General features: G+C 42.1%; 1 protein-coding gene across 9 annotated transcripts in view; it reads left to right on the top strand.

Annotated features, from left to right (window-relative positions):
• ABI1 (abl interactor 1) overlaps nt 1-22,886 on the top strand; it is a 119,004-nt gene that overhangs the window by 74,183 nt on the left and 21,935 nt on the right. For 5 of the 9 annotated variants that reach the window (XM_077808238.1, XM_077808236.1, XM_077808242.1 and 2 more), the window contains exons 3-5: nt 12,057-12,233; nt 20,687-20,701; nt 21,437-21,537. In XM_077808238.1, coding sequence (XP_077664364.1) covers nt 12,057-12,233; nt 20,687-20,701; nt 21,437-21,537 — 293 coding nt within the window. The remainder of the gene's footprint in view (nt 1-12,056; nt 12,234-20,686; nt 20,702-21,436; nt 21,538-22,886) is intronic. The other 4 variants (XM_077808239.1, XM_077808237.1, XM_077808243.1 and 1 more) reach the window with 1 other exon arrangement.

Below are 22,886 nucleotides of genomic sequence, written 5' to 3'. Positions count from 1 at the left end.
ACCGCCCAGGTTCAAAATGGATACTAAGGGCTGTTCCACACTACAAAGTTAGACCAGCTTAACTACATTGCTCAGGGTTGTGGAAGTTTCCCATCCTGTGTAATGTTGCTGAGCTGACTTAAGCCTCCGTGTAGACACAGCTAGGATGATAAAAATTTCTTCTGTCAACCTAGCTACTGCCTCTTGGAAAGGTGGATTTACTAGTGATGGAAGGCCCCTTCAGTTACGGTAGTACACATCTACAATACTGCGCTACAACCACGCAGCTGTGGCAGTGCGCCTCTGCCACTGTATTGTTTCTAGTGTAGACATAGACTAAGAGGAAGTAATTTTCACTCTCATGGACCCTAAAAAGTCATCCAGTAGAACATATTACATGGGCTGGTGCAAAGTCCATCGTAACATATTGAACAAGTGAAACATAGCCTTGAATTTCCTCCAGGAGAGCCTCATTGGGAGTGTTTGACCAAAATTTTCAAGTTTCTGCTGTACAGTAACTCTCCACTTAACGTACTCTCGCTTAACGTTGTTTTGATCTTACATCCCTGCTCCATTACCGAACATGCTCAGTCTAAAGTTGTGTAATGCTCCCCTGTAAGGTCGTTTGGCTGCCTGTTTTGTCCACAGTTGACAGCCCCCATATCAGCTCCCCTACTCACCCCCCCCCCAGCGCCTCCTGCCCATTGGCAGACCCCAAGGATCAGCACCTTCCCCCTGCCTGTGGCAATCAGCTGGTTTGCAGCATTCAGGAGGGAGGAGGAGGAGTGAGGACAAGGTGTGCAGGCTCCCGCTCCCCCTCCTTCCCCTGCCTCCTGAATGCTGCAAACCAGCTGATTGCGTGGGCAGGAGGCCGGGGGAGTAGGGGAAAGGCACTGATCCACAGGGTCTGGGGGCGGAGGTGGCGGGGGGAGAGAAGAGGCGGGTTAAGGCTGGCTTGCAAATCCTGAGTGGTGACGATCCTGACGGAATGCAGCTGCAAAGTGATTAGGGGAATTGGTCATCTAATGACTTCCTATAAAGAAATTTACTGGGTGGGGGGGGAGGAAAAACAATCTCTAGGTTTGTTTTTTCGAGTTCAGAAAGTTCAGCAAGAGGAGCAGCCGGACAATCCACCATCTTCCACTCTCTGACTCCACCACCTCAACCAAGCTTTGTACTCAACAATGATTGTAGTGTTAAATTGTTTCTTTACAATTGTTTTAAAACTTATACCTGTATTAAATTGCTTGTTTAAAATGTGTATAATGCCTTTTGTCTGGCCAAAAAAAAAATTCCCTGGAACCTAACCCCCCTGTTTACATTAATTCTTATCGGGAAATTGGATTAGCTTGACATAGTTTCGCTTAGTTGCATTTTTCAGGAACATAACTACAACGTTAAGTGAGGAGTTACTGTATAACATTATCAGCATATTCAACCAAAGGTTTGTACAAATCCCAATATTAAATGCTTCCTTTAGGGAAACAATGTGTATTGTTGCTGCACAAGGTCATAGAGCCCAACCTTGGAACCCCATTCTGCTGCTTACAGCACTGTCCAGTTTTGATCCCCTGCGGGAGGTGTTCTTATTCTTCCTATCTGCTAAAGTAGACCTCCTAATGGCTACCATCCCCAGTCAGAGGAGTTTGGTTTTTTCAAAGCTGGGAGCTTTCTCTGGGACCCACTATTGTACATTGAATTCAGACAAATAATCATAGCATTCATTCACCAAAATAAATTGAAGAAATATTCTTATTTGGTTACTCATGAAAGTCCCAGTCCTTAGGAGCACTGACAGTTAAAGGGAGGGAAGTTATGCCTCCTGTCTGAGGCAGACACATGGTCAACAATATAAAAAATTCACCAAATCTACATATTGATTATCAAATATTTAGGTAATGCCATTTTCTTGGCAGAGGTCTTCTCCATGTTGTAGTGCCCAGGGGAGAATGGAGGATATATATACACCTCATTTTGGGCATTCATATTTAAAGGATGAGCCTGGTTTCCACCCTGGAGGCAACTGCTGTGAAAATCCCATTGTAACAGATCTGTGAACCATAGCACAATGTAGAATTGGGAAAACATATTTGTGCTCACTTGAAAATTTACTTTTGTCAAGGACTACGGTCTTCACAGTGGATAAGTGGATCATTGAGAATAGAAATGGAAACTGACCTCCAAAGATTTGGGTTTGTTTCATTAGGAGGAAATCCATATCCTCTGCAATAGAACTTGTGCGTTTTCCTCCAAGTGTCTTTAACAGATTTCTAATTTAGAAAAGTAGAATTGAATTATCCTGGCCATACAATTTGTCTCAACTGGAGATAATTTCAAAAGGTGGTCATTTTTCTGCTTGCTGCCTGTCACTGGGAAGTTTGGTTCTGCCCCCAACCTGCAAGCAGGCTGAAGTACCAGTTGTAATGGTTCTGTGGCTCTTATTGCTCCAAGAAAGGAATTTTTCACATAAGCACACTTTCCTATTCCTGGTTGTTTCAGTGGCAACTGTGTGGCCAGATCCCCAGGTTGGCTTTCAAAATCTCAAACCCAGTGAATAGGGAAGCGTGTGAGCTGCTGGTTTTAGAGCCTGTGATTACTGAAGCAAATACAACTGCCATTATGTAAATATGGAACTCATTGTTTTTATGAAGCACTTCAGAACCACTTGACTTCAAAGGTTATGAGAAGGTATGCTGCCTTTTTAGTAGATACAAACAGCTCTGGTCTCTAGCAATACATATACGACAGAGGGTTTGAAAATATAATATATTCAATTACTTGCCTCTGTGAATTTCTGTGATTTGAGGGGGGAAGGTTTGCAGAAATTCATTAATGTTTAGGATCTATTTTAACAATTGTGTTTCTCTCCATTTATTGTTGTGAAGGTGCCTATCTGCAGACTTAGGAAGAAAACACTGCAACAGTGTCTGTCCTAAGCCTGCAGATGGGCAACTGCTGTGCTTCTGCCGTTGCCTATATATTTACCAAACAAAACCATAGTGGAGCTAATGAGGCTATATTTCACTGCTGCTGCATGGGACTCTGTGTGCAGCAGTGAACGGGGCCGGCTCTAGGCACCAGCAAAACAAGCAGGTGCTTGGGGCGGGACATTTCTAGGGGCGGCATTCCGGTGCCGGCCAGGCCGCCCCTAGAAATGTGCACCCGCCACCCCAGCTCGCCTCCGCTCCACCTCCACCTGCTCCCCTGAGCGCACCGCCGCCACTCCGCTTCTCCCCCCTCCCTCCCAGGCTTGCGCAGCAAGACTGGGAGGGAGGGAGGAGAAGCTGAGCAGCAGTGCGCTCAGGGGAGGTGGCGGTGGTGGAGTGGAGGTGAGCTGGGATGGGGAGCGGTTCCTCTGGGGACCCTCCCACCGTTACTTCCTGCGCTCCCCCCACCCTCGCTCACCTCCACTCCACCTGCTCCCCTGAACGCGCTGCCTCTCCCTCGCCAGAGAGGGGAGAAGTGGAGCGGCGTTGTGTTGGGGCAGTAGGTGGAGCGGAGGTGAGCGAGGGTGGGTAGTTGTGGGGGTGGGGGGGAAGCTGCAGGAAGCAATGCGGGGGGGGAATGCAGCATGCATTGGGGAGTTAATTGGGGGGGGAATAGCTCAGTGGTTTAAGCACTGGCCTGTTAAACCTGGGGTTGTGAGTTCAATCCTTGAGGGGGCCATTTAGGGATCTGGGGCAAAAATTGGGGATTGGTCCTGCTTTGCGGATGATACTAAACTAGGAGGAGTGGTAGATACGCTGGAGGGCAGGGATAGGATACAGAGGGACCTAGACAAATTGGAGGATTGGGCCAAAAGAAATCTGATGAGGTTAAATAAGGATAAGTGCAGGGTCCTGCACTTACGACGGAACAACCCAATGCACCGCTACAGACTAGGGACCGAATGGCTAGGCAGCAGTTCTGCGGAAAAGGACCTGGGGTGACAGTGGACGAGAAGCTGGATATGAGTCAGCAGTGTGCCCTTGTTGCCAAGAAGGCCAATGGCATTTTGGGATGTATAAGTAGGGGCATTGCCAGCAGATCGAGGGACGTGATCGTTCCCCTCTATTCGACATTGGTGAGGCCTCATCTGGAGTACTGTGTCCAGTTTTGGGCCCCACACTACAAGAAGGATGTGGATAAATTGGAGAGAGTCCAGCGAAGGGCAACAAAAATGATTAGAGGTCTAGAACACATGACTTATGAGGAGAGGCTGAGGGAACTGGGATTGTTTAGTCTGCAGAAGAGAAGAATGAGGGGGGATTTGATAGCTGCTTTCAACTACCTGAGAGGTGGTTCCAGAGAGGATGGTTCTAGACTATTCTCAGTGGTAGAAGAGAACAGGACAAGGAGTAATGGTCTCAAGTTGCAGTGGGGGAGGTTTAGGTTGGATATTAGGAAAAACTTCTTCACTAGGAGGGTGGTGAAACACTGGAATGCATTAACTAGGGAGGTGGTAGAATCTCCTTCCTTAGAAGTTTTTAAGGTCAGGCTTGACAAAGCCCTGGCTGGGATGATTTAATTGGGGATTGGTCCTGCTTTGAGCAGGGGGTTGGACTAGATGACCTCCCGAGGTCCCTTCCAACCCTGATATTCTATGATTCTGTGCCCGGGGGAGGAGGCGGGGCTGGGGATTTGGGAAAGGGGTTGGGAGTTGGGGCGGAGCTGGGGGTAGGGGGGCATGAAAAAAAAAAAAGCGGGGGCAGCCAAAAAATTTTTTGCTTGGGGTGGCAAAAATCCTTGAGCCGGCCCTGGCAGTGAAATCCAAGCGTTAGCTTTCTCCAGAGTGAAAGAAGTCTATGGGAAGCAGTGGAAACTCAAGCTAATCACTGGAAAGGAGAATATCAAAAAATGGAGACTGGGGAGAAGGGTAGAGAATATAATTCTTCCTAGCAGCAGTAGCCAGGGGTTGAGGAGAGAAGAATAACAGACTTCCTCTTGGCCTTGCAGAAGACTGGAGGGTAGTAGCATATTCCAGTAGCTGAGGATTGGAAGCTGGTGGTCTCACCAGGTTATTCACCCTGAACCTCTCTGGTACAAAAGTTTGGGAGACAGAGAATGGTGTTATCAGCCTCTGGCTAATATGTGTGATTCTCTGGTGTTATGGTGGGAGTTATGCAGAAGAGATTGCAAACAGCTAGGATTATTTAGCTTGGAAATAGGGATTGTGAGGGTATTTAAGAGTGAAGGGTATAGTGAAAGCTGGTTGTTTGCCTCTACTTGAATCCCTGCCCCTTTGCCTCTGGACCAAGGGAACACGTTGAAATTGGTGGGCAGTGAGCTTAGAACCACTAATTTATAATGCAAAATATTAGTTACTCATGTGTTTCACTGCCATGAGCAATTGAAATAAAAACAGTGGATCAGTTTTAAAAGAGGAGTCTGGATAATGTTTGACCGTTTATTGTACATTAACAATGACAATGAGGGTAGTCAAAGCCCTTTACTTCTAGGCCAGGGCTGGGCAAACTTTTTGGCCCAAGGGCCACATCAAGGTATGAAACTGTATGGAGGGCCAGGTAGGGAAGGCTGTGCCTCCCCAAACAGGCTGGCCCCTGCCCCCTATCCGCCCACTCCCATTTCTGGACCCCTATCCCCTGACTGGCACCCTCCCTCAAGAACCTATGCCCTATCCAACCGCCCCCTGTTCCCTGGCCCCTCCCCCCCAACCACTGCCAACCCCCTGCCCCCTTACTATGCCTCTAAGAGCAGCATGTCTGGGAGCTGCGCCGGAGCCAGACATGCTGCCCTGCATGAGCACGCAGGCCCGCTGCCCAGAGAGCTGCCTGTGCGGCGGCGTTGCTGCGGGGGAGGGGGGGACAGCAGGGGAAGGGCTGGGGACTAGCTTCCCAGGCTAGGAGCTCAGGGACTGGGCAGGACGGTCCCGCGGGTCGGATGTGGCCCGCGGGCCATAGCTCGCCCACCTGTGTTCCAGGCTCAAGTTGATCTTCCTAGTGGGACAGGAAGGAATTCCACTCAGTCCTCCATGTGCTGCCTTGCACACCTAAATTCAATCTGGGATTCATTTCCCTCTCCCATTTCTCTGCAGCATCAGGTACAGGAGACTATGGGAACAGGATATCAGATTTGATGGACCAATGTTCTGATCTGGTGTTGTCAAACTATGTTCCAAACAACTTGGTTTAGAAAATTGGGGTTTTTTTGTTCAAATACTTCCTGTTTCTCTACTTGAGCAGTAAAACAACTTTATTTGAGGAGAATTTCTCACCCCACCCTCAAATATAAAATGAATAAAATGCCCATTCCTCTCTTGCCCCCCCCCCCATATACTGAATGACTTTACTAACAAGGATCTCAGCTGTTCAGATTGAAAGCAGAATGCATCTCAGTAATACTGTGCACATACATAGATCTGTACAAATTCAAAATATGTGTCTAGTATCGGGGTAGCTGTGTTAGTCTGTATCCACAAACAACAAGGAGTCCGGTGGCACCTTAAAATCTAACAGATTTATTTGGGCATAAGCTTTCAGACTCCTTGTTGTTTTTATTCAAAACATTGTACATGCATTAACTAATTCATCCCCTCGACTCCCCTTTGAAATAGATTGGAAAGTGTGCTATCTCCCTTTTACATGGGGTAGCTGAGACTTCTCCACGAAATGACTTTTCATAAGGCTACACAATGAGTCAGTGGTCTGGCCAGAGTCAGAATCAGAAGTTCTTGACTTCTATTTCTGTGCTCTTTCCTTCAGATCAATAACAATATTTTAAAGCCTTGTACTAGCCTTAATAGTGGAGCTTTATAATAGCAGTTGTGGTGGTCTCTTGGTAAGGTCCCTGTGATTTATGACCTACCCTCCTCAGGGTTTTCCTGTGTGCTGTACTGCCACAGCAGTGCCGTGTTGTTTGTAACCTGTTCTATAGTTTGTGCAGCGTACTGTGAGGCTTCAGCTTAGAATAGTGCTACCGTATCCGTTTACAACACTAGCGTTTATCTATTCCTGTGACTTTTAAAATGTTGGAATTGTTCAGGGAATAAAACACCAACTTTGATGTGGAAAACGGGTATAAAAATTCCACAAGTGACCAATCCATTAAGTATGATTTAGTCACTCCAGACACACTGAAGAGGGGGAAAAGGTTAGAAATCTGTTACACAAGAGGCAACACTTTTTTTTCCTCTGTAACTCCTAGGAACTTCCCCTTGTGCCTAAACATCTGTTCACACACAGTCCATTCTGATCTAGTAATTCTCATACCTGCAGAACAATGCTTAGCATGTAAGTAGTGCTTTAACGATCCAAAGCTCTGTACGAACATTAATATAATTGTGCTTTTAATAATTCAAACCCATCCCAAACTCTTATTTGGCCACAAACTGATATATAAAAAATATATTTTTAAAGGGTGTCTCTCTCTCTGACTTACTCACAAAAGCCAAAAAGACTCTAGAATCCTGGCTTCTTCTCTTCTCCCCGTCCCCCCACCCACTCCCCCTTCTGTTTTCTCTCTCCTTCATCCACTCTTTTTCTCTGAAATAGTTGTGTTTTTGAGGTATAGCTGAAGTATCAGCATGGAGTTTTAGCCCTGAATTTCCATGTCTGTATGAATCAAGGGCCCAAATGTAATGTTACTTCTATGTAGCTCTTACAGCTGCAAAGACATTTGTCTTAAAAGAGCAAGTCTGTGATGTGAATATCATGCTAAAGGTCTGGGAATTGCTGTGTGAAGTGACTCAAGAAGCTGTCAAAATAAAATTACACAAACAGCAGCAGCACTATTTTAGGGGTTTTTTTTCAGTTTAATGTATCTATTTTATCTTTTTTGTGGTGGTGGTGGTGTTTAGGGCAATTTCCTCTCTGTAGAGAGAGAACACTCTTAGAGAATGTGTTTGATCAAACACCTATGTTTTTGTAAATGTGCTCTCATGGGTTTATGTAACTTGAGTTATTTTCCTCCCCTCTTCCCCAGGAATGGATAGTGCACAGGTGGTAATTGAAAACCCTTCTTCCTGCTAGAGTCCTGAGGATTCATTGATTTTGCTTTCTCCTTCAGCCCCCCTCATTCACTTTTTCTTTCCCTCCTTCATGCCTTACTAGGGTTCACATTGCAGCCACCATTCTTACCGTTGAGGACTGGCCAGGACACCCTTTTCAGAGCATGTAAAAACTCCTGGAAAGGTTTCTGTTGAGCAATATGAGGCGCTCTTTCCTCCTCTCTTTTCCCTCAGGTTGAGGGCACTCCTTTATTCTCTAATTTTGCATTAATATTGAGGGTAGGAAGCCTGTGAGTTAGCTACTCTGCATAGCGAGTCAGGAGTTCCAGTTCACTTAGCACATAGACACCTAAAAGGCAGTTACTTAGTACAAATCTGGTATTCTATGTAGCTTCACTTTCTTTTCATCAACCCAACATTAAGGTCAGTTTAAATATACCAGCATGCACGTTCATGAGTTTATTTGCTAGGGGTAATTTTACTTGCTGTACACCAGCAAGTACATCTCCGTTAAGTCGTCTTCTCTGTATTAAATGTTCTTCCTTGTAGCAATTGGTGTAGGCTCACAAGCATAGGGGGTGGACATGGATACATTGGGGCGGAATTAAGGTGGTGGTTGGAGCCTTAAATGCAGGCATCTTTAGCTTAAAACACTTCAAGCTTAAAAGTAATGGTCACTTTCTAGGATGATTTATACAAAGACACTACATTTTCATTCGTCGTTCTCCATTACCTTGGGCGGGGTTGGTCTGTGAATATTTTACAGCTCTGTCCATGCTTTACGTTCTGCAGTACAAGGGGGAAAAAAAATAGGCTGATTGTATTATTATTATACTGGGACTGGCATCTACCCCACTTCTGAGAAATAATCTCTTAAACTTCAGCTTCATATCAAGTATGTGATAGCCTGGAAGAATGTGACAGTCTAACATAGCCAGATATTAAAGGGGCAACTATCCACTGACCTTTTTAAAACTACTTAAAGCTTTGTTGACAGTTTCCTGATGTTCGTTGGCATTAAGCCAATTATGTTCTTTACCATTTTACTTTCTGAGGTTTTGTCTTCACTGCTTAAAGTGTTACTGCTGGATAACTAATGCACATTAGCTATCCTGCTGCAAAACCCAAGTGGAGATGAGTCATTGTAATATTACTGGTTTCAGAGTAACAGCCGTGTTAGTCTGTATTCGCAAAAAGAAAAGGAGTACTTGTGGCACCTTAGAGACTAACCAATTTATTTGAGCATAAGCTTTTGTGAGCTACAGCATCCGATGAAGTGAGCTGCAGCTCACGAAAGCTTATGCTCAAATTGGTTAGTCTCTAAGGTGCCCCAAGTACTCCTTTTCTTTTTGTAATATTACTGCAAGGTAGACTAGGTGAGGCTAACCACTGGTGTGGGTACAGTGTTGATGTCGCCTAGCTATCTCGTGATATGATGCTACCTTGTCTCCATTGGGATTTTACCATAGGATAGCTATGCACAGTTATCCTGCTGTAAAACAAAACAAAATGAGTCCAGCTTTTCTTGTAGTGAAGACATTGCCTGTGACTAAGCAATAAGCTACCATTATATCACTGGTATGCTTTCAACTTGTGTGTCTGTGTTGCTTACAGTACAGCTCTAATTCTCTGTTGCTTTATTCTAATGCTAGTGATGTCCAATTTTACAAATCACTGGTCTGCATTTAGCAGTAGATGAGTTGGCTTCTCCATATTTATTATGTACCACATCACTTTACTGTTGGTAGGCTTTTCCCAACAATGCTAACACATAGGTGAGCCAGGCTACTTTCCAGCTATGCATTTGTCAGGGTTCAGTGAGGCCTAGGGGCCTTGGCATGAGCTGGCACCTGGTCTTCTAGCATCACAGACCTGGAGGTGGATTAACTACAGCGGCGGGAGCACTCCTCCTATTGTAGTGAGTGTCTACGCTACAGTTTTGTGCAGCTATAGCATTTCTCGAGAAGACCTAGCCTTATTGAGCTGCTGCTCTTTGCCTTTCATCTTGTAAAATTGGCTGCTAGAGCATGTGTGTGGGTGCTGTAGCTGATTTTAATAGGTAAGGCCTGCATAAGTCTAAAGTGCCTAGCTCAGAATGTTGCCTTAACTTAGACTTGGTGACTATTGAGGATTTATGTCAGAGTGTAAACATCTCACTCAATATTTTACATGCAGTGCAGGGGATGTAGCCACATCTTCTGTTTGAGTTTAATTGGAAGATATGTGGCTAAATCTCCTGCATTGCTTTGCTTTGAAAATCTCAACCAATGTCTTCAAATTCAATTTTCCGTGTTTTCTAAAGTAAAAGAATGTCACAGAATGTTGCAAACCATCTGTTGTTCAATCTGAGGCTGTGAAAACAGCCAGCTAGATTTTGCTGCTTTTAAGTTCCTCCTCCACTTACCTTGTGTCCTAGTTTGCGATTTTTAATAGGGTATAGAAACTGCTGTGAAAGGTTTTTGATTCCTTCTACTTTAACTCCAAAGAGCTCAAGATGATTTAAAAGTACATACTATAATACAGGTTTCAGAGTAGCAGCCGTGTTAGTCTGAATTCACAAAAAGAAAAGGAGTACTTGTGGCACCTTATGCTCTAATAAATTTGTTAGTCTCCAAGGTGTCACAAGTACTCCTTTTCTTTTTACTATAATACAGTTGACTAAATCTGTTCTACTGCAAGCATTTGAAAATCACCTCTGTATGCCTAGTCAGCAAAGAGTTAAGGTAAGTCTGCAATATTAATAATAATAATTAATAAAAAAGTCTGTGTGCTCTGAAACCTGGCAGTGGGGGGAGGGTTTCCGAGCCCAAGCAGGAATGTCTACGCTGCTATTTTTAGCCCTGTAGCACAATCCTGAGTGAAGGGACCTAGGCTCTGACACACTGCTGTGGGGGAGGTGTGTTTTTTGTTTTGCAGTATAAATGTACCCATGTTTTCTTAGGAGCTGTTGACCTCCTGGGTACTTACGTGTTGGGCATGATTAGATGGTGAAATATTGTGTTTGAATACAAACTAATTCTATGATTCATCTGGGTGCTTGTTTCTCTTACTAAACAAAGTGTATGCAGGACAATACTGGTTTTGATTGGGGCAGATGTCTGGATCAGTCTCTGGAAACAGCAAAGGATCATCATGCTCTCTTTCACTCACTCTCGCTCTCCTGGGTTCTGATTGTTGCTCTATATCCTTGGCCTTTTAATTTGGTTCCCTCAGCTAGGAGTTAAACAATGCCCAATTTATGTGCAGAGAGGCTTGTTTTATGCATCAAAATTAGTTTGCTCCTTCAAATTGTAGGATCAGGGTCCCCTAGTCTGTACGGCCTCTGCTTCTTTGGTCCTTGCCCTCTAAATTGGTGGAGCACAGTACAGGTGTAACCCTTTTTCCCCCTTAGAAGTTAATTCCAGGGATTGGATCCACCAAACCAAATCTCCATTCTGAGTAGAGATCGATGCCCTATTTAAGGTATAAAATAAACAGTATTAAGCTTTGGATCCATTTTCTTTGGTAAAGACAAAATTTGGAGCAGGCACAGAAGGAAGCTAAAATGTTAGAGGCAAGGAAACAGTCTTTCTGGTGTAGTAAGTGGGTGGCTTGAGAGTATTTCCAAGGCTCAGTAGAATTTTATCCTTTCAGTGTTGGTGATTTTGATATAAAATTGGCCCTCACCCTTCTGTAACAGTTTATTTATGGGCCTGTGAGCCACTGACCTGGTCTGACATTATCCTCTGTGGCTTGGGGCAAGTCACTTAATCTTTGTCTTAGTTTCTAATCTGTAAAAATAGAATAATTGATCACTAATGTAAATTATGAGGGTGTTGAGGATTGTTAATCCAGTAATATCTGTAAAGTGTGTTTGAAAATCAAATATTTGTAAATAGATCACTTTATTACTACTATTCTTACTTGGAACTGCATTGTTGTTTCACTGAGTATAATTATTTTATTTTTAGAGCAAGGATCTTGTTTATTACTCTACATTTTTTTGCAAACTTTTTTCCTTATTTTAGTGAGGTGTAATAAAGTAGTTTGTTTTAAGTGCTATTAATTTGATAATTCAGATTGTTTGTTTGAGTTTGACTTGAATGTTTCAGCACGTTTTTAAATAAAACATCCTTTTCTGTTTTAAATTTAGACTGTGGACATCCATAAAGAGAAAGTGGCTCGCAGAGAGATAGGTATTTTGACAACCAATAAGAACACATCAAGAACTCATAAAATTATAGCGCCAGCCAACATGGAGCGTCCTGTAAGGTACATTCGAAAACCTATTGACTATACCGTGCTGGATGATGTTGGCCATGGAGTAAAGGTGAGAATCTATATAAATATTGAAGACTTATTTGAACTGAATGCGGCAGGAATTTTAGTTGCAGTTAAAATACTTAGTGTGTGGTGCTGCCGTGAGGGGTTGATAAAAACATACCCAGAAGCATCATAGGCACAAAGTGAGATTTTTATGTTGAGGTCTTGAGCAATTTCTGCTATAAACTTGTGACTGCCTGAAGTAACCACAAACCAGGAAACAATGGCTCAGGATTCTGATAATAGATATTTCATAACAATGCAATTGCACTAATGACTCGTCAGAAAAAGGGACGTGACTGACTTATTATTAAAAACATTCCTTAGTTTAAAAAAGTGCTGCAAAAGCCCTTTTTATCCCTTTCTTCTCCTACACTCCCACCTTTTTTCCTTTTCCTTTTTTTTCTTTTTAAAATTTTTTTAATTTAAACTAGACTTTAGGTCAAGGGCAAACTTGATGGCTGGAGATTTCATTAGGGAGAGGTTTTTTAAAGGCACGAAGGGCGCCCCCTCCGCCCATTGAAAAAATCAGTTGGAGTTGGCACTTTGCTTTTCATTTGGAAATCTTCCTCCATGTATATAAGTGCCTTGACCAAACTCAACTTTTTTGGGTACAACAGATAGCCACAGGAGAGTTAGGTAAGACTAATCAACATGGTACCTTTTGTCATCTGGGAGTCTTTGCTTGTCTGGTAATAGCAGGCTTTATTTTTCCTTAGCTGACATGATAGTACATTCAGTTAATGGTAGTCTTTCCCTGACGTACCTTAAAAAGCTTTTATTCAGGACCATGTATCCAAATAAGGATTTGAGTGTGCTAGTCAGGAAAGCAGCTGCATCAATCTTGAAGTGCCTTTCTGTAGTGCTCAGCTCTAAGGACTAGATCCTTGTTTATGGCAGAGACGCAGTCATCACAGATGGAGGGAAATGAGGAGGTGCCAAGGTGTCCTTGGCATTTCAGTGATCCTGAGGTTGCTTAGCAGCGATTAAGCACAGTGTAGAAGGCTGCTTTAACCTGTGACAGCTGTCAACAGCCTCCTGGCACAGGAGCTGTTGGGGGCTCTGAAGTGCTTGAGGATCTCACTACACAGCAGAGAAGCTCTGAGGGGATGTCTACACTGCAATTAAAAACCTGCGAGCTGACCCATGCCAGCTGACTCGGGTTCGCAGGGCTCTGGCTAAGGGCTGTTGGATTGCCATGTAGGCTTCAGGCTTGGGCTGGAGCCCGGGTTGTAGGACCCTGTAAGGTGGGAGGGTCCAAGAGCTTGGGCTGCAACCTAAGTCTGAACATCTACACTACAATTTAACAGGCCCTGAACCTGAGCCCTGAGAGTTGGCACAGGCCAGCCATTGGTGTCCAATTTCAACGTAGACGTACCCTGTGAGCCAGATCCACTGGGCTTAGGGCTGCTTTATATTGGTACGATGCAAAGCAGATGAAACGTACAGAGTTGGAACATAAGAGCAACCATGCAAAGGAATCCATTTGTCCTCATAGAAGTTGGTCACTTTTCATTTAGGCCCCTTGCTTGTGAGAGAAGGTAGCTCGAGTCCATGGAGAAGTGTCAGAATCCATGTTTCCAATGCCAGCTGTCGGCTCACCGTTTAGATACTAGAGTGATAGTCTATCTAGAAAACCATAAAATAGACTAATCAATTGGCCACTGCAGCTGCTGGATTACTGAGAGGTGTGTGTCCTGGAGCCTCATAAAGTAAATGTTTGATTAATAGACCCCAGTGCTGTTACATAGTAATATCAGCTTTCTCCAATTTGTACACTTTTTTATTTTGGCATGTCTATTTTAGTAATGTGTTCCCCTTTAGTTAGGGGGAAAAAAAGAGCCTGTCCTTTGGAACTGATGATCTTCTGTTAACTGGGCAAATGCCTTTTTTCTAAAAGGCTCTTTGCAATTCTATACAAGTTTCAATGGTAGCTTTTGCCATCTGCCAACTAATGAACCTCATTATAGAAAATTGACTTTACTGGAAACCTGAAGTTTAGTGGCCTTGATTTGTAGTTGACGATATCTTACTTTTTGTTTCTTCACTGTGTGATTGCCCTACTGCCATACTATCAGCTCTGCTATAGGTGATGCGACAATGGCTATGTGAAAAGATGATGCCCTTGTCTCTACCACATGGATTCATTATGCAAATACCATAATTGCAAGGTAAACCTTACACACCTGCTACTGGAAATGGCGTCCACAGCCTTCCACTCCATAAACATAGACCTCAACCCAGTAGCTGTATGTACGTCACCCAGAGAGATGGCTATTAATCATACACACCTAACTGGTATGTCACGCTGTCTCGTAGGATGTGGTACTGACTGTAGCTGTAAAGGAGGTTGCTTGTTCTGCCTTCGTTCTTAGATGGCTCAGTGCAAAATACTTTCCACTTCTGGGTCCCAGTTCAGATTCCTATTTGAAATTGAATTGACAGCCTCAGATCAGTTCCCAGTCAGCGGGAGTTGGCCATTGATATTTGACATTGTTAATTATTTATTTACTTTTGAAAACTAGAAAGGCTCTGTGTTGGGAGCTCAAGCTATGTCTCAAACCTAACCAGGGTGGCTCTGTCAAATTGGGGCTGACATGGTTAGTGGCAGGAATGGAGAAAGTTGCACTGCAAATTCTTCAGCATACCCAATATGTGGATAAAGAAGATATCAGACTTTATTGCTGCCAACCCTATGCTCTTGACCACAGATTCACCCAAGTTAAAGTATTGATGGAAACTGTCTAGGGCCTTGGAGGTAGCCTGGTTTCCTGACAAAACCGGAAATTGTAGTTCTAATCCCAGCTCACCCGCAGATTGACCAGCTGTGTACTTTGTCCTGTTCATACATTATCTTTGTCCTCAATAAAATGGGGCATAATATTTACAAACAACATAATTATAAACTAATGTTCAAACAGTGCAACAACATCCTTTAATAGGGGCTACGTTATCCCTGTATGTGTGACTTCATTTTGTTTTGGTGGAGGAAGGGACAAAATGGGGGAGGTGGTAAGAAAAACATGAGGGAAAGGCCACCAGAATAAATGTGGAACCATACCCTGTACAGTTCTGATTTATAATGTCTGTGTGAGAATAATATTAAATATATTTAAATGCCTTTAAAATTATTTCAAAAGTATATAGCAATGGGCAATACCAGAACTGTTTTTGTCTGATAAACGTAAATTCAAATTGACTCTCATTTATTCAATTAGAATAAAAGAAACAAAGCTGGTACTCGCAAAAAGAAAAGGAGTACTTGTGGCACCTTAGAGACTAACCAATTTATTTGAGCATGAGCTTTTGTGAGCTACAGCTCACTATAACTACTCAAATACTCCTCTCTCCCAAAGCATTTGTTCCTATGTGTGCCCTTCCCTAATGGGACAAAAGTTTCTCAACAGAGCTGGACCACACTTTTTGAGTCTTACCCTGGGAATAGGGAGTGGATCATCATGCAGAAGGAAAGAAGCAAAAGCAGGAACATGTATGGAGGCGCATGAGGAAGGACTCTGCTGTGTATTCCTCCCTCTGTGCCCATGAGATCAGCAGCTATTGTGTGGTTGATGCTCTGCTGATGGGGGAGGGAGAAGATAGGCAGCAGCTGTTCTCCACAGTATATTTCCCTCCTGTTGGGGAAATCGCTGTGGAGTTGATGATGCTTCTAGTAGTATAAACTGCCCTCCACAGTTTCTGTGTACCAAAAGGCTACACTACCATTGTAGGGAGTTAGTCAGTGGCAGCCCAGATCCTTAGGGAACCAGAGTCCACAGTCAGCGCACAGGGACAGGCCACCCCTAAAATGGCCCAGGATCTACCCAGTTATACTCTTATTGGCTTGTGGGTCTGAGAGTTTTTCAGGCTCTTTCCATATCTCTACTTCACAATGCTCAAACCCCTTCCTTTGGAGGGGGCAGTGCTAACTATTCTGTTCCAGTTGTAGGATTTTTTCTGGGATGGGAACAGCGGGCCCAGGGTTAGCATAAGTTTGGTTTTGACGCATCGTACATGGGCAGTGGATTTTTTAAAACTGTTCCATTTGTGATTAGACTTAACATGGCTCTCTTCCCTTTTCACTGAACAAACATTCTGTGTGTAAATGGCCGCAAGAAATAATGTGTACACAAGCAGATTTTGTCAGTCTGTTAGATACTAAATAGTCACTCAGCGACCATCCTTTGGGGATGAGGGCAAGGGGGCACAACTGAAGTCATTCTCTCCTCAACCCCATGTAAATCAGAACCTATCACAATATGAAATGCTGCTTTAATGCACAAAGACTCTGGCTTGGTAACTTAAAAAAAATGTAGACACAAGCTAATTTAACCATTCTTCCAGTCTCTTCCTTTTGTTTTATGAAGGAAAAAATAGGTCAAATGCTGTTATCCATACAGAAAATCCTGGGCTTAAAAAAAGAATATTGCTGGAAAGAATTATACTTGTCTAGCAGCCCTGCTAGAATTTTAAAATATTCTGTGTGAAGAACGAAAGGCAGGTAGAATTGCCACTATCAGGGTGTCTCAGTCCATTTGATTGTAAAATGATGGTTAAAGCAGAAATGGAAACTATTTTTGTTAAATGTAGATAAAAGTGTGTTTATCACTCATGAAATGAAATGTCCAGTAGTTACAATTGATTGAGTTTATTGTATGAAACTTTTAATTTTTTTTTTAAAAGTACAGGAAGACTGAACACCTTAAGTGGAGACTTTGGAAGAATTTTAAAATCTCCTAGATATGGGGCACTTGGGACAAGGTGAAGATTGATTAATCGGTCATGGACCCAAGAAAGATATAGGGGATAGGGGAAGGAAAATTTTAAACGGAGATGTAGGCTCCAAATCCCATAGTATTTAACTATGAGAAGAGGGTTTGATTTTCAACATCTGTGAATGCTTGCCATGTACCAGCTTAGTCACTTTTATATTCCTCATGTTTATATCTACCCTATAAAACCAAGAACAAAAGACAAGACTATGAGGAAAAGATGTTTGTGCACCTGATGTTTTTCTTCCCTGTAGGGAAAAGCCTTTTATGTTGGATCCAGCTGGGCATTAACTATTTTTGTAGTTATTAAAAAGATGTAAATAGGCACTTCTACAAGCAGTCAATGATTCTGAGCCTGAGAATCTGAGTTCTCCTTGTTCCTGGGATTGGTTAGTGTCAGACACTGACACGTCAAGTGTCATTTTGCCAATTGCATTGCTACCATGTTATCATTCAGAGGGTCACTGTCAAACAATACAGAGTGCTGTAGGGTAAAGGACACACAAGTGTTGCCAATGTTGATAATTTTATCATAAGGCTCATAATATTTGGTGTTTTTCTTAAAGCACCAGCTAAATTAATTTTAAGTGAGAATCTCAGCTTTAGATTTTTTTAAGTAAGTTTCTAGAAAAAGTTCATGGTTGCCGAGAAAACCTTGGAAGCATGAATCCTGAAAGACAAAACTAGAAGGTAAAGAACCCCTAACCCCCCCACCCCCCATTTAAAAAAACCTATTGTTTTGTAAGCCAAACTCTTGAACTTTGGAGCCTGACGCATGATTTTGAATGCTTGGAGTCAGTGATACTGAGATTTTAAAAAATAAACATAATGTAATAAGTTCCCCTAATAGAGAACCCTTCATCTGAGGATCTCAAGCCAAACATTTATTTTACGTTTTACAAACATTTCAGACAGTATCAGGCTAAAAGTGGAACATAATTCAAAAACAAATTTTCTTTCTTGTGCTGCTAATAACAGCTTAGAGTAATAAAAAGGGAAAATCTAAAAAAGCCAACTGGATTTTTGTTCACTTGGACAACAGAAGTACTATCCCTTTTGTTCATCATCTACATCTGCTTACATTTCACTTTCTGGTTACCTGGCATTAACGGGAATCTGTAACTACTGGATTGCAAACAATATATAGCATATTACTAATCTAAAAATAAAGTTCCATTAAAATAACAAAATATTATGGAATCTTTCTACTGATGTTTACTTTTGTAGAATATTTGTTTTAGAGCCTATATTGACCTGACATTGCCTCTTTGGGTCTCAGAATAGCCTGTGAGGCAAGAACTGAGTATTATCCTCCATTTTACTCATAAGGAAACTAAGACACAAAGTGTGATTTGCTTAAAGTCCCAAAAGTTAGTGGCAGAACTGGGAATAAAAATCCTCAATTCCAGAATGCAGATCATATGTAGGAGTCAGAAAGAGAACCCTCTGGGTTGTTACCCATATCTTTTTTTTTTCTCGGCTCATCCCTGAGTTTTCAGGGGCCCTGTGAGAAGCGATGTGAGAGAGCCTGTTCGTTATGCCTCAACGTACCTCCTGGCTGCTTGTGACTCTTCTTTAGTACCATTACCATATTATGTGATGATCCAAAATTGATCCAGCTACTCCACCTGAAAAGTAGGGAAGGGATCCATGCGTGTGACATATGAGAAATGGGTACAGTGCCTCGGACAGTGGGGTCCTGTCCATGACTAAGGATCCTAGGTGCTACAGTAATATAAATAATAATACGAGAAAATTATAAAGCTGTCTCCCAATTAGTTAGTTGTACTAAAAATCACAAAGCTTCTATATGGTTCAGAATTGGGAATAAAACTCAAGAGTTGGATTTTATTCCTATATTAGAAATGTGGCTACAGTTTTTAGTGGAATGTTTGAAATAAAATGCAGCTCCCTGAATCACTGCTAGATGTTTGCATCCACTCTCCAGAGGTGGGAGAGGGATAGCTCAGTGGTTTGAGCATTGGCCTGCTAAACCCAGGGTTGTGAGTTCAATCCTTGAGGGGGCCATTTAGGGATCTGGGGCAGAAATTGGGGATTGGTCCTGCTTTGAGCAGGGGCTGGACTAGATGATCTCCTGAGGTCCCTTCCAACTCTGATATTCTATGAGGTGGCGGAGTATGATGGAACAAAGTGGTGCAGGGGAAGATTCATTTATTTGTAGATCGTCCTGACCAAAAGAACTAAATGATCTAAGAAACATGGATGAATGAGACTATGTTGGGAGACTGGGGGTGGGACTGAGATAAAAGGAAGGGTTAGGTGTTAGAGAGACCTGGGAGGAGTTCTGAGCTAAAATGCCTTGCTTTCTCTAAGTCTTCAGCTGGAAGGTTAGGATCTATACCTTTCAGAGGACTAATAGTTTCACTTCTTGATCTCTTAACAGAATTCCTTGTTTTACGCCATTGTCCTTAGCAACTGGAAAAATTAAAAAGGGAAGAAACCTAGTAGATGGGAGACACAAGCAGATGAATTGCTAAAATTTGTTTTCCAGGAGACTAGTAGCTGTCTTGAAAAATATAGTGCTCAGGGATGATACCAGTCTGACAGTCTTGGAGACTGAACTTCTGTATTCATCCATAGAATAGATATATCGGAGACGACAGTAGCGCAAACAGCATTAGTCTGCCTCTTGCCAATAAAATTCAGTCCAGACTTAGAGCTGGAGAGACCCGCTCTAGTGCCACTTCCTATATCTTGACTACTGCTGAAACTGCTAACAAGGATGTTAGATTTCTCATTATGTGGACAACTTTTGTTTAGGGATTGGTCAGAAAATGCCAAACTGCTTCCAAACAGCCAACAAAAGGTAATGACTTTTTACCACTATAGTATTGCTTCCCCCATCCACTCAAAAATTGAGTCAGGTGTCCACACCCCCAATCATTAATTTAAAAAAAAAAATACATTTTGTTTTTTTCCTGATTTTTCAGTGTTCAGGTTATCCTAAAGTCACATTTTATGCTTTCCTTTGCAACCATGAGGGCTAGAAATGTACTACTTTTTTAAATGAAAGCTGAGGTCACATGATCATCTGACTCCAGAAGTCGGCACTTCAAGACAAATACTAATTATTTTGATGCTGGCAATAAAATCATAAGAGCTGGCACTGCTGCATTACTGACTTGGGTTGGATTTCAGGCAGCAACCTAGACTAGTGAAAGGCTCTGCTGCATATCCAGTCTGAGAATTCCCTTCATTCTTTTTACCATTCAGTGCAGCAGGTAGGACTTCTCCATTCTGGGTTCTATTCCCAAAGTACTGATGGTTTAATACATTCTGTAATTTGTGATAGAGATTGTATAGAGAATGTATGGTTTTGATACATTATAAAATACTCCTGGTCTTGGATTAATGTCAACCAGACACTTTAAACTGGTGTTAAAAACTTAAGGCTGGTAAGAGGCATATGTGCCTTTTGCTGGCCACAAGGATAATAAATGTAAGTTTAAGTGTTTCCTTTGGAGATGCCTATTAATTGTGATGTTTGTCCTGTGACTGCTTATGAGCTCATGAGATCTTTAACAGCATACCTGGGATGCAATGTAAGTTGTTGTTAGGGAAATGAATTGCTGTAAAAAATAATAGTAGTAATAATAATAATTTGTCCTATCAGTTGTGATAGATCTGCCATTAATTTCTGCTTTTCCCCCCTTTTTTTGCCAACGTTAAGTGGCTAAAAGCCAAGGTAAGAAGAATCATTTCTCATTTGACCCACAGTGTCTCATTGTATTGATAGTTGAGGCTGCAGAGCCATTAAAACTGAAAGCTAGTACTCTCCTATACTTCTCTCTGCTTTTCATAGGTTATTTAGGTTAAATAAGCTCTACTTCAGTGCAGATTTGCAACATTTAGCCTGGATGTGTTAATATATCAGAGATATATTGACATTTGCATTTGTACTTAAATACATTAATTTCTCTAACACATGTAGTGCTTTGCTTTGATTTGGTAGATGCCTTGATCCTATTGACTTACATTTTTTATAGGAGGTTTCCCAGACAATATGTTTGACTGTGCTAGTCAAATAGCCGAGCTAAATTGAGTGAGAAATTTTGGATGAAGACTGACAGTTTTTTGTAGCCAGTTTAAATTTTTTATTTAAAATATTCGCAGTGGAACTGACACACAAATGGAATGTAATAGTAATTTAAAGAGGGAAAAGGGGAAGACTTTTGTGTGAACTTGTCATCTGCTTAATTTTCAGATGTACTTCAGCTGTAAAATGACAGTTAAAAAACAATATGAAACTTACGTTTAGGGTTTGTTTCCTTTTCCTGTTGTCTTCTCTAGTGTGCAGATAAAACCTGCTGTTCAATAGCTGTCTGGGAACCCTCACTTCCTATTCTTACATTTAAAAAATAACTCTCAATAGTAGAAGTGTTTAAGTATAAAAATAAAATCCTGTGTCCCCTCATTTCAGCATGGAAATAACCAGCCTGCAAGAACTGGCACCTTGTCAAGAACAAATCCACCTACACAAAAACCACCAAGTCCTCCTATGTCAGGCCGGGGAACTCTGGGGTAAGAATGAGACTTATATTCAGCCTGTATAAGAGAGAATTCTAATTGTGCAGATATCAATATTGCCTAGATAAGTGAGTATATGAAGGCTGAGTACCCTCTGGGCTCTAGTGAGTTAGACAAATCATCTTTCTATGCAAAACATTTGAAATTTTCTGGTTTTCTTTTTTTTTTAATGAAGCCCCTTTGAGAGAATACCTTTTCATTATATTACAGACTGAAGTGGCTGAGGTTAGTCTTCATTTCTGATAGTAATCAGGCAGAAATATTATTGCATATTTAATACAAATGAATTTTGATTAAGGTTCTCATTTAAACTAACAAAGCAAAAGGATTTCAGTGTTAAGACTCTTACTTTGTTGCTAACTCACTCCTGATTCCTTGACAGTGGAGAGTTGTGTTTATGCAATATTTAAGGAAAGAGTGTGTGGAGAGAAGTTAGATGTACTGGCAACACTAACTCTCATTTGAAGGCACATTTTAATGCTTAATTGAGGGAACTGCACCCTCCAACACAACCACCTTCTACACTTCAGCTTCTATTTCACTGCTGTTTGACCTCTGTACATCAACAGATTATTATGATATGGATTGAAATGGTGGTACTTGAAAACACTAAGCATATAGAGTGTGATTCTGTTTGGACTATTTTGTGGGGCTTTTCATTGAGATCTTAAACAGAAACTTTGGTCTATGGATGTTGCCGTTCAGTTACCTGAATCTTTGCCTTTAACATGTAGGGTATGGTAGATGGAGCATGAGCACTGGTGGGCTGGCACAGATTTAGCAGCTATGGATGAGTTAGTTTTCCGAGTTAGTGAGCTGAGTAATGGTCTGGTTACAAGGCAGCTCACAGTGCGGATCAAGAGAGCCAGACAAGAAAAGTGGGGGAACTATAGCCCCCTTTAAAAGAGTGTTGCAGGGCTCTGGAAGCATTGAAGCCTTTAATTCTGATGCGACAATTCAGTGCTGCGCTGTCACTGTTTAAACATCAAAATGTAATAATGTACTGTATTCACTTTTTAAAAAAGGTGTGTCTAGGGTTTTTCAGTCTGCTTGGAGTGCGTTATGGGAATAAGAATCTTGACCCACTGTTGATAGATGTTGTATAGGTTCCAATTACCTGCTTGATACAGCGCACTTTCTGGTGGGATGGTATTTCAACTGTGGGTGTAGTGAAGTGTGCTGGGATCCTTCAGGAAACAGTGGATAAAAATCATGGGTGAAATCTTGGATATTGAGGGGAAGAAATGATGGGTTGAGGGAACAACCAAAATACATAGCAAAGATTACATCTGTTACAACACTGTCTCAAAAAGAGAGGTAGATGTGTGCTGTCTTATCTTTTG

The sequence above is a fragment of the Eretmochelys imbricata genome, chromosome 2, assembly GCF_965152235.1.
Source record: "Eretmochelys imbricata isolate rEreImb1 chromosome 2, rEreImb1.hap1, whole genome shotgun sequence".
NCBI lineage: Eukaryota > Metazoa > Chordata > Testudines > Cheloniidae > Eretmochelys > Eretmochelys imbricata.
The sequence above is the reverse complement of the archived record's forward strand: the minus strand, read 5'-3'. Positions and strand labels throughout refer to the sequence as shown.